This window comes from Dunckerocampus dactyliophorus, chromosome 7, assembly GCF_027744805.1.
Source record: "Dunckerocampus dactyliophorus isolate RoL2022-P2 chromosome 7, RoL_Ddac_1.1, whole genome shotgun sequence".
Taxonomy (NCBI): domain Eukaryota; kingdom Metazoa; phylum Chordata; class Actinopteri; order Syngnathiformes; family Syngnathidae; genus Dunckerocampus; species Dunckerocampus dactyliophorus.
In genome coordinates this window covers 13973863-13986073 of record NC_072825.1, presented here as the reverse complement: position 1 = coordinate 13986073, position 12211 = coordinate 13973863, and the positions used below count along the sequence as shown (strand labels likewise).

General features: G+C 39.1%; 1 protein-coding gene across 2 annotated transcripts in view; it reads left to right on the top strand.

Annotated features, from left to right (window-relative positions):
• Positions 1-1120: 1120 nt before the first annotated feature.
• Positions 1121-12211, top strand: part of LOC129185696 (zinc finger protein 236-like) — a 35795-nt gene continuing 24704 nt past the window's right edge. For both annotated transcript variants that reach the window (XM_054783067.1, XM_054783066.1), the window contains exons 1-10: positions 1121-1255; positions 2662-2792; positions 4007-4171; positions 4256-4434; positions 5604-5734; positions 6543-6715; positions 7890-8012; positions 8603-8770; positions 10493-10673; positions 11284-11556. In XM_054783067.1, coding sequence (XP_054639042.1) covers positions 1204-1255; positions 2662-2792; positions 4007-4171; positions 4256-4434; positions 5604-5734; positions 6543-6715; positions 7890-8012; positions 8603-8770; positions 10493-10673; positions 11284-11556 — 1576 coding nt within the window. In that variant the 5' untranslated portion in view covers positions 1121-1203. The remainder of the gene's footprint in view (positions 1256-2661; positions 2793-4006; positions 4172-4255; positions 4435-5603; positions 5735-6542; positions 6716-7889; positions 8013-8602; positions 8771-10492; positions 10674-11283; positions 11557-12211) is intronic.

Sequence of the window (12211 nt, the reverse complement as noted above, 5' to 3'; positions counted from 1 at the left end):
ATTATCCAAAAGCCAAACCCACAACATGCTTGCTCATGCATGGTGACATTCATATGCATTGCAATTTTTTTCATGGGGAATGAATGGAGGAATAAACCATAAATAAGGAGTGTAAACAGTAATGCCAATTGAAACCACGCATTGTTCTTATGAATTCAATGTATGATCAATCATGTTTGAGTAAGTTGGAAAAGGACTGTGATGGTCTTTTCATTTATGCAATCTATGCTTCATGTAATAAACAACTATTAACCAAAACAGTTTCTGTCATGAGGTAGTTTGAGGATTTTGACCCATGAATGGCAAAAGACTACTCAATGGCGCTCTCTGCTGGTAATTATGGCAAATAAACTACACCCTCAGATCGCTTTTATTCATTTTGAATTACTGTAGACGTCCAATTTAGACGTCCAATTTACTGTCAGTCATCTGATCATTGTGTCCCTGAATATATTTTAGTCACTTCCCATCATAGCATTTTATGTTATCGGATATTTTGTATACACAAAGCGATGAAATGAATACAAAGCTGCACCTGCACACTGTAGTTATTATGTCTGCTTTTACAAACATAAATAATGCTCAGTTTTCATGTACATTGTTATAGTATTGATTGAACAAGATGGGCATAATTGGGATTGTAGTTTGCAGCTTTGTATAGGCCCATCAATAAGCATTATTGTAGTCATAGTCCATTTTACTGAAAGTAGTCAAATATTTTTGGATATCTTACATAACAAGGGCCAAATACACAAATACAAGTGTAGTGTTTTTTTTCTATATTAAACGTGTCGAAAGTCTTTGCTTTCTTGCTTTTTAAAAACGTGAACAATGTTTAATTTATTTTGATAATTCCCTTTTGACGTCACTTTGTTCACAGTACAGTGCAAACCAATCTAGTCGTGGTACTATTAGCCTCGTGTTAGAAGATGATTAAAACCATTAAGTGTCAAACTGCCAGCTTTTGTTAATTTAAACGTTGGTAATTGTGCCGTTTGTGTTTAGATGAGGAGCACACCTGTAGGAGCATTACATGAAGTCGAACAGTAGATGTCTCCCTTGTCGCGTAGTTGTGTGTGTGTGTGTGTGTGTGTGGGCTTGTGTGTGTGTGCCTTCGTTGCGGCTGTGCTGGTCCACAGATGACAGAGACGCCATTTTGAAAAGCAAATTGTTCATAGCACACCCGCCCTGAGAACTGGAACTATGCCGCGGGGCCGGCCTCGCAAACTGAGAGTTGTAAGCAACGACGAAACAGGTAATAAGTGCCAAAATGAAGCGAATAAAAATATAGATTTTAATCTATCCAAAGAAGCCGGTGTTTTTGGAATAAACACTTCTTGGTCGTATTTAATAACACTTAAATGTTGTGTATATAGTCCCCGGATATAGTATTGCGGGTGGGCTTTGCTTTGTGCAGCGAAGGAGTGATTGAGGCGGAATGATATTAATAGTATTTCAGTGGCTCTTCTTGCTGGCTTCCAGTGTAAATTGGTGTCCGTCGGTGGAAGAACGTCTGTGCTGGTCGTCTTGGTCGATGTGTTCCCATTTACTATAGCGATGTTTTTGTTATTAGCATGTTATTGCTAACTTGCTCTTTTTGCTACAGTTAGCTTATATGCTAATGGTATATGTCTCCAGTTGTTGTTTGGATGTTGTCAAATAGTCCTGCCAACGCTGTCCGGCTGCGCACGTTTGTGTTTTGATTAGGAGAAGTTTCTAACATCCACGTTAGAACACGTTAAATGTGTATGTTAACGTGCTGTCTGGATGCGAGCTATCGTATCATAACAAGATCGTTGTAATAGCTCTGCAGTGGTGAACTAACCGAAGTGTTAGCATAAAGTGTCAGTGCTGGTAACGTGGAGGTACTTCAAACGCTGTCATTTTTGCTGCATAGAAATTAAGATTTTAATGGAAAACAACGCTTAATGTGCTGTCACTGGAAAATAAAAACAGCACGACGAAAATCGTCATGTCACAAACACTGCGCTTTGTAAAACGTTTGACAAAACTGCACAGTGAACGATGTTTCTTTCAAATTGTACACTTTATATTTTATGCTTGTAACGACGCAGTCGTCGGTGTTTTTATTACAACTCTGAAAAAGGCTTCAATTGCACACAGCTATCCTTCCCATTGTGGACAAATATAAAATTGTCCAAAATGTGCACGTAGTGTGATGAAAACACGTTGGATCTTTTTCAGTAGAAATTACATCGTAATTCTGCCATCATTAAAATCCTAAAGAAATTATTTGAAGACTAAAATGCATGCAAATCACATCGTCCCTAAAATCCCCAGACGCCATGTAAATAACCTGGTTTCCTATGAAACTGCCCCAATGTTTCAGAAGCACTAAGTGTTAGCATTGAGATGAATAATACTTCTGCCATAAATAAACACAAGAATAATAATGCAAACTCTAATATTACTGATGCAAAACAGTATGCTCAAGTAGTCACATAATTGATGGCTACTAGTAATTTCTTGTAGTGATTCTCTGTTTTATTAATTTTTTTTAATGTTCACAACTACCAAAATATACTGAGACGAAGACTATTGCAAAGCATTGGGTCACCCATATAATCAAGTTACAAACATACAAGCACTTGATGTTGTCAATGTTAGATATGTCTTCTAATTTGTCCCTTAAAATTGCAGATCCCAATGAAAATCAAGTCAGTTTCAGTGATGGCGAAGTCAAGGACAAGAAGTGTGCAATATGTTCACAGATATTTACCACAGAGAGCCAGCTGCAGAAGCATCTCCGTGAGCATGAGGTCAATGACAAGGTACAGAGTGAAACATGACTCAATATACAGTACAGTGCCCTCCAGAAGTTTTGGAACAGTGAGGCCAATTCTTTTATTTTGGCTGTAGAATGAAAACACATGGGTTTGACACCAAAAGATGCATGTGAGACCAGCTTTTCAGCTTTTATTTTCAGGTATTTACATCTGGATCGGGTCACAACTTGGAAGATAACACACTGAGCAAAAGTAATCGGAACAGGTGTGTTTTGTTGCCCCGGTCTGTCCGATCACACTGCTTACTCAATCAATAAATAGCACTGAATGACTACGCTCAGTTTCAAATTGGGCAGGCTAGATTTTTCCTGTGCAGACGGCATTTAGAAACAACTTGAAAACTAGAGAGTCAATGGATGAAAAACAATCAATTGTGAATTTGACAGAAGATGGAAAATCAATCAGGACCATTGCACAAACATTGGTCATAGCCAGTACAACCATTTGAATGCCCTGAAGAAAGATACCGCTGGTGTGCTAGGTAACAGATGTCAAACAAGTAGACAAAGGAAAACATGAGCAGGTGATGACAGAAACAACTGTTGGTGACATCAGGAACAACGTGCAGAGGGCAGGAGTGAAGGTATCACTGTCTACTGTCCATACAAGACTTGACGGTAGCCACACCAGAAGATGCAAAGCACTCATTAGCATGAAGAATAGGAAGGTCAGGCTGAAATGTGCCAAAAAGTATAGAGATGAGCCTCCAAAGTTATGAGACAAACGTTTTATGGACTGATAAATTTTTTAGGCTTATCTCTATAGGTTTTGGCAATTTTGTAGGTTTGTAGGTTTTAAATGATTTTCTGTCGTCTCTTGGATTCACAGTTATTTGTTTTTCACGCATTAGACAGCGTTCTGGTTTTCATGTTGTTTTCACTTGTACAGTAAATACAGTCATACACAGGCAAATCCTATCCTACCCAATCTGAAACTCTGTACACACAATCAGTGTTATTTATTGATTGAATAAACAGTGAAGTAGGACACACATGGGCAAGAAAACACACCTGTAACCAAGTGACCTTCACATCTGGCATTAGAATGTGTCTGTGTGTCACCAAACACTGACTTCCTTGAATGGCCAGCCATATTTGTATCTACCAACATCCAAGCTTTTTGCACAGTGCCAAGGCTTAATGAGCAGTAAAATGGGATGAAGAAACCAATAGGACTTGGATCTCTGCTCTCATTTTCAGCCTCATCGATGTGACAGGTGCCCACAGACATTTAATGTGGAGTTCAACCTCACACTCCACAAGTCAACACACACCACCTCCGACTTTACCTGCCCTGTTTGCAAAAAAAAGTTCTCCCGTATCGCCAGTCTCAAATCCCATACTATGCTGCATGAAAGGGAAGAGGTGAGACCAATAACGTCACATTGGTGACTTCACCACACATTAGAGAGAATTTATTCATGTTTTCTTTTCTTTGCTACATTGCAGAATTTGATCTGCGTGGAGTGTGGCGATGAGTTTGTTCTTCAGAGCCAGCTTTCTCTCCACCTGGAGGAGCACCGTAAGGAGCTCTCTGGCACCATGGTCTACACTTGTAAGACTTGCGGCACAGCGCTCAAGACATGGGCACAACTTAAGGAGCACATGAGGAATCATGTCAAAATGAGGTTAGGCAGCTTCAGTGAAAGAGCAATACTTTGAAACAGGGAAGAACTTAACCTTTTTCAAAAAATATTAGTCACAGTCATCAGACTGCATCCAGACATATTGATGTTTGAAAGTAAAACATAAACAGCTGTTTAGTTTACAGAAAGAACTCTGCGTGGGCTCTGATTGCAAAAATATATATATATATATATAGTGGTGTGAAAAAGTGTTTGCCCCCTTCCTGATTGCTTTTTTTTTGCATGTTTGTCACACTTAAATGTTTCAGATCATTAAACAAATGTAAATATTAGTCAATGACAACACAAAATGCAGTTTTTAAATGAAACTTTTTATTATTAAAGGAGAAAAAAATCAAAACCAACATGGCCCCTGTGTGGATTTCCCCTAAACCTATTAACTGATTGGGCCACCCTTAGCAGCAACAACTGCAAAAGCGTTTGCGATAACGTCGAATGAGTCTCTTGCAGCACTGTGGAGGAATTTTGCCCCACTCATTTTTTCTGAATTGTTGTAATTCAGCCACATTGGAGGGTTTTCCAGGATGAACCACCTTTTTAAGGTCATGCCACAGCATCTCAATAGCATTCAGGTCAGGACTTTGACTAGGCCACTCCAAAGCCTTCATTTTGTTTTTCTTCAGCCATTCCAGGATTTTTTGATTGACAGCAGAATGGTTCCATTTATCACAGCAAGTCGTCCTGGTCCTGAAGCAGCAAGGTCCTTCACATCGAGAAGAGCCAGTTGAGGTCGCTCGGGCATCTAGTCCGGATGCCTCCCGGACGCCTCCCTGGTGAGGTGTTCCGGGCATGCCCAGGCGGGAGAAGGCCCCGGGGAAGACCTAGGACACGCAGGAGGGATTATACCTCACAGTTGGCCTGGGAACGCCTTGGTGTCCTCCCTGTGGAGCTGGAGGAGGTGGCCGGGGAGTGGGAAGTCTGGGCTTCCCTAGTGAGATTGCTGCCCCCGCAACCCGGACCTGGTTAAGCAGAGAAAAATGGATGGATGGATGGAACTGCATTTTCTGTTCACTTGTGTTGTCATTGACTAATATTTAAATTTGTTTGATGATCTGAAATATTTAAGTGTGAAAAACATGCAAAAAATAAGAAATCAGGAAGGGGCAAACACTTTTTCACACCACTTAATATTTTATTAACCTTTCCTGCAGGCCGCTGTCCTCTAGTTCCAGAAACTACAAGAAAAACATTGATCGTAGTGGGTTCACCAACAGTTGCCATCATTGCGGAAAGGCTTTTAAAAAGCCTAGCCAACTTGTCAGACACATACGAATACACACAGGTAAGCAAAACAAAGAAAATGGTTCACCGACAATTGCTTGAGATCTAATGTTCATTTTTTAATATTTTTAATGTTGATATGCGTTTATCTTAAAAACTGAAGTTTTTAAGGTGTGGGTGAGAGGTTGATTAGCCTTCAAAGCAACACCACTCAAAAAAATTTAAATAATTTGGATTGGGCATGCTGACTAACAAAGAAAATGGTGATGCTCCTCTCCTAACTTGATTATTTGATGGCACACACTTACAGTTGATTGTTTCTGGTGACTGGCCAACCTGACGTTTTAGAAAATGGCATGTATGTGCATGTAAAGGATGATGCTAGATCTTGGCCTTGGTTTAGAACAGTGGGAGCAAGCAGGTACAGACTGTAAGAGTCATGGGCATGTGTGTGTCATAGTCTTTGATTTAATCTGTAGCCCACCTTGAAGCCATAACTGTTACTGGTGATCTTAACATCTCCACTGGTCCACACCTGCTTGTAGTCAAATACAAGGTGATTGTGTACAGTACAATTCTTTGCAGGCTGTGGGAAATAGAGACTAATCATACCTCCTTTATGCTTCAAAAGTCTTGGGATATTAACAGTAACAACAGGGCGAACGCATATAGCCACAAGATACAAATACACTGTATTATGCTCAGAGAAGTAAGTCATAAAAAACATTTTTAATATGACATTTTGACTTGTAAATATCAGAGTCCTGTATTCTTATACAAAATGTCATATTTTCATTTGTATGATCCAGCTTTTAGTGATGTTTTTCTTCCTTTTGCATTTTAATGGCTGTGTCCTCATCTTTCCTCAGGAGAAAGGCCCTACAAGTGCACACATTGCAGCAAGGCTTTCAACCAGAAGGTGGTGCTGCAGACTCACATGGTGAGACACACTGGGGAAAAGCCTCACCTCTGTATGTTCTGCCCAGCTTCCTTTTCCCAAAAGGGGAACCTGCATTCCCATGTTCAGAGGGTTCATTCAGAGGTAAGATAATAGCAGCATTACAGCATTTGACACATTTTAAAATGCAAACGTAATCAATCAAAACTTTAAATCAGTGGGTCATCATAGTTGTTAAGTCCCCTGATGTGGGTGACTCTAACTAGGCCAATGTTCTGGTGACCTAAATGTAAAACAATACAGTGACCTCCATTAATGCATGATACAATATTCTGTGCAATTTTCACAATAAAGCAGCAAATCTTTAAAGCTTGGTTCGCTGAGAATATTTCAATAGGGCCTTTTGAAGGGTTCTGATGACTATTTCAAAAGGGAAATCTAAAATATCCGCTGGGTTAGAGCTACTGTGTGAAGCAAATGAAATCCAAGCCATTTACAAAATAGATTTTTAGTGCAGTTGCGGTACATGTATGGTCATTTCAGTCAGTCAGCAGACTTATTGAAATTGTCTTCTATCATGTGCAATCTGAGTTAAACAAATAGTGACATTCGACCTTGAAAAATCCTATCGATGTTATGTCCGTGTTAGCTTTCGGGTGTTTTTTTTTTTTTCATACTTCACATTTCAGTCGTGCCCTTTTCCTTTTCATCACTGTTGGGATTTGTCAACATAAACTCACTCTTGTACCTGCATACATGATATCTGTTAGCCCACAGCTTTCATTGTCCTTTATTATTGCCACTTCCTCGACCTTCATGAAGATATCATTGCCGTCATTTGTCAAGGGACTGCTCAGTCATCAATCGTAAAGCTATCTTTCTCCTGTAGTCGGTGCTCTATTTTCTCTTATCCTACTCTTTCATGTGCTCTCACGTGCATCTTCACGACATAAACTCCTTGACATTGATAGTTCTTTTTGAAAAGCAAACTACGTTATGCGTACCGCTCTCCATATCCACAAGTGGCTCTTGCTTGCTCTCTGTGTCTTGAGTCACACTTTCTCAGCAGAAATGCTCCTGCTCACATAGAGTTTCATAGAGTGAAAAATATAAGTCTACAATCTATAAATTTATGCATCACCTCTAGGGTATTACACTTTGTTGTATTGCTGACAAAATCCCTATGTGTTAAAGTGGAATACTAAGATAGGAAATTCTCATTTCATTTGAGTATATCAAAAATACCATAAATGGTCCAGAAAATCCCATGAGACGTAAAAGAAAGCAGTCATATTTTATTGGTGTTACTCTTTTACAGGCGAAAGGTGTGCCGTTGTTCCCGTGTTTGGACTGCAGCTGTGTGTTTAAGAAATTGGGCAGTTTGAATGCACACATCAGCAAGATGCACATCTCTGTGATTGATGTACCCTCCAGTACTTCGGTAAAAAAGCACATTGTGGAGAAAACAAAATGATTCCAACATTCCAACAGAAGTTATTTAAACCTGCTGGTTAGATCCATTGGCAGTGTACACTGAGGTTCTTTCTGTGGTGGAAATGTATCTGTCTATATATTCCATGAAACCCTTTAACATTCTAACTTATGCATATAATAAATATTTATTAACATAATACATGCCAAAAATATTTTATACTACATTATTTTAAACTACATGGAAAAGTATATTTTAATGGTACAGTTGATCTCTTGTTTCTTTTATATCAAACATAACAGCTGTGCTTTTTTTCGGACCATTCGGCTTGCTTTCATTTTTAAAATTATATATTATATTTTAATGCTTGTAACGTTGAATAAAATATAGGACAGGCCTTTCTAGTATTTTGCTTGTAGTATTTGTAGTGAAACAATTAACCAAAATATCACAAAGACATCTTAATTTAATACAAACTACAACCACAGTATAAACTATAATGAGGTTTTGACAATTCATTCTGCATTAAATTGTTGCCTTTTCTTAATGACTCGCCCTTTATTGTGACCTTCATCCCCTCTGCCCTACTTGTTCCACAGGAGACAGACACAGGAGGCCCTGCGGGGTCAGAGGGCGGAGAGGCAGTCACAGATGTCATCCAGCAGCTTCTTGAACTCTCTGAACAAGTCAGTGGAGAGACACCCCAGCCCCAACCCCCAGAGCCAGCTATTGCCATTGAAACTGCCATTAACCAAGACATCCTGCAGGTAAGTTAAGAACACAGTGGGCCTCTCATGGTGGCTGATCATAGAAAAACACACCACAGAGAGCCATAGTCATTAGATGACAAAAGTTAGTAGAATTCATTTATGTTAAAATTACGTTGCTGGATGCCGTAAAAAAATAAAACTGACACAGACAAAAAAGACGAGGTGATATAATTGCCAAATGATGAAATACTTTTTCACACGAGTGCTCACCTGATCCATCCAGCAGGAAAGAAATTTAATTAATCAAATTGTGAGGTATGAATTTGGTGCATGGTATTTTTTTAATGAGTGCTGCTGTAAGTAGTCTCTTACACTCAATAGGATCAAAGTCGGAATTAATTATGTAACTACCTATATGTATCTATATCAGGTGTTTGCACTTTAAATGATTCAACCACCATTGTAAATTCTATTTATTTTTAAAAAATGTCCAAACTCTCAATTAATGGCCAGCTTAAAAAATGGTGGCTACTTGTTATATTAGATGTGTTGGCCTATTTAAATTGTTTTAGTTTTGCTGGTTTGATGTTTATTATGCAAACTACTGCAAGTTTAGAAATTTTGCATCTAAACAGAACATACAATGAGAGTTTAATCATTTTGTATCTTCATCAAGAAGTGAACAGAAGCTTTTAAGACAACCTTATATTTTCTTTTCCAGTCTTTTTTGTTTTCATTTTGCAATTTCTTGGAAGACATGCTACAGAAATGAATTGGTGGAACCCTGCTGTGAAAGAAAGAACAATCCACAGTGGTCACTAAAATAACTCGAAATTGACAAAAGTAACAAAAAAATAAATGCTGGAACTTGCCAAAATGCATTTTGACAACCTTGCTTCTGATGACAACCATCAGACGCAAAAATGAAGTATACAGAGGAAAGAGCGCTTTACCGACTGTGAAACATAGACGAGACTCAGTTATGTTCTAAGGAGTCTTTGTCTCTGCACGGTACAATCAAATTCAAGACTATCAAGACATTCTGGAGCGAAATGTTTTACCTGGTGTCAGAAAGTTTAGTCGCAGGTCTCTAAGGGCGAAACATTGGACGATTCTGAAGTGGCTTTTTATGAGCTCTGTTTTAAATCCAATTGAACATCTGTGGCTTCTCTGTGTGGAGTTTGCATATTCTGCTTCTGCGTGCGTGGGTTTCTCTGAGTACTCCGGCTTCCTCCCACATTTGATCCTGCGATCGGCTGGCGACCTGTCCGCGGTGTACCTCGCCTCTGGCCCAAAGTCAGCTGGGATAGGCTCCAGTATACCTGTGACTCTAGTGAGGACAAGCGGCGTGGAAAAAGAATGAATGAACAACAGTGGAAAGATAAGAAACATGCAGTCTAGAAACCACCCATCAAACCTGAGAGCTGGAGCAATTTGCTCATGAGGAGGTGCAGGTTAACAGGTGCAGGAGTGTTATTGAGAATTACAAGAAGCGGTGATTGCAGTAATTGTTTGAAATGGTTGTGCAACAAAATATTAGGTTAAACGTACCATTATTATTATTATTATTATTATTATTACTATTTTAAGTTATCCGTAACCACAATTAAAACAGTGTCTGATTTCCGTTCGATAATATTTAGTGCATTTTAGTGTTTCCAGTTATTTCTGTCATTCTTGTGAGTTATTTCTTTTTCGGCATAAGGGCACCAACAATTTCAACCACGTGTGTATTTCCAATCTGTGAATTCGAAACTGAATAAGATTTTGTTTTTGTAGCAAGCTCTGGAGAACAGCGGACTGAGTGTGGCCCCCACACAAAATGATGTGGCCAACGGCAGAGAGTCTCAGAACCAGACATCCGAGGGTGCTAATGTAGAAATGAAAAAGACTCCGCTCCCAGATAAACCTTCCAGAGAAAGAAAAAGAAGCATTTTTAAGAAACCTGTACAAATGCCAGGTATGGAAGTATAGTAGACTACTTAAAGGCATAGCTATTTATCATGTTTTAAATTATTGTTACTAGTTAGTAGGGGTGTCACAAGACACTCTGTTCACAAGGCGAGACAATACATGAGATTGGGTCTACAGGACGAGATGAGATTTTAACATTACAGAACAACATTAACAGAACAACTGTTGTTCTTTGGAACAAACGCACCAAGTTGCTGAAACCAATGCAGAGTGTAAACTCTCTTCCTGCCTGTTTAAAGGCGAGAGACGACATGCGCATGGCAACATATTAAGGCCGGCAAAATTATCCAGTTCATTTTCATTTATTGTGTGATTGAGTAATTAGTTAATTAGCGTCGCAGGCGTAGTGCACACAAGTTATTTTTTTTTCTGAACGAGAAATCTTGTCACGTTTTAATCTTGCGAGATCTTGTGACACTCCTTCTAGTTAGTGTAAACATTTGAACTTTAATTTCTACTATCATTTTGAAAACATAATGAACTGATAAGTTACCTGACTGATTTAGAATGAACATGGTTCTATGTTTCAACACTAATCAAACTAACTGACAAAACTTCTTGGCCTGGACTTCTCTGTCCTTCTATTCCTTCTATAGGCTCCATTAGAGAGGAAAATGGCGTCCGCTGGCATGGATGTCCATACTGCTCCAAGGAATTCAAGAAACCGAGTGACCTTGTCCGCCACATTCGCATCCACACCCACGAGAAGCCTTTCAAGTGCAAACAATGCTTCAGAGCTTTTGCTGTCAAGAGTACCCTCACGGCGCATATGAAGACTCACACGGGCATCAAGGCGTTTGAGTGTCAGTGCTGCCTGAAGTGCTTCTCCACATCTGGCAGCATGAAGGTGCACATGCGGCTGCATACAGGTGAGGAGGTTCACTTTATGAAAGGGTTATTTTTAACATTAGAGTAATGTTAGATCATGGTAGACCTCCTCTGTGAGATGCCCAATTTAAAACAATATAAAGACCATGGCTCACTTGATCTTTTCTTTTTGGACTTTTGCATTTGACATTTGCCGAATGACGCATGAACTTTTTTTCAGGCACTTGCTACAATCGGAACATTTTCAAATTATAGTTAGTATAGTTTTCTCTACAAGGTTGTGTGACTGCAACTACCAGTACAAGCTGCAGCCCAATGTGTTGCTGCATCTTTTCACATTCTATTGCATTTTGTGTACAACAGCCAATATGAGCTATGCTTTTCTAAACACAGCAGCCAAATTTACTTCACCCAAGAGGTTTTCCTTCATTCAAATTGTTAGCAGAATTACATAACTACATGTCTGCCATGACAACACAATTTTTAAATGCAGAGTAGTAGACTTTTGAGTTCCAAAGCGTCGCCACCTTGTAGCCATGAATAGCTCTACCTCAAGAGTTTACATTATTCTTCGAACTGTTGTTTAAATGATCTGTTGTTTAAGTGTCAATATTTCTTTTGTCCCTGACTTTTTCTTTGGTTATACAGTATCGTTTGTCATGTTTAGTGTCATTTATGCAGATTGTTTTACTTCAT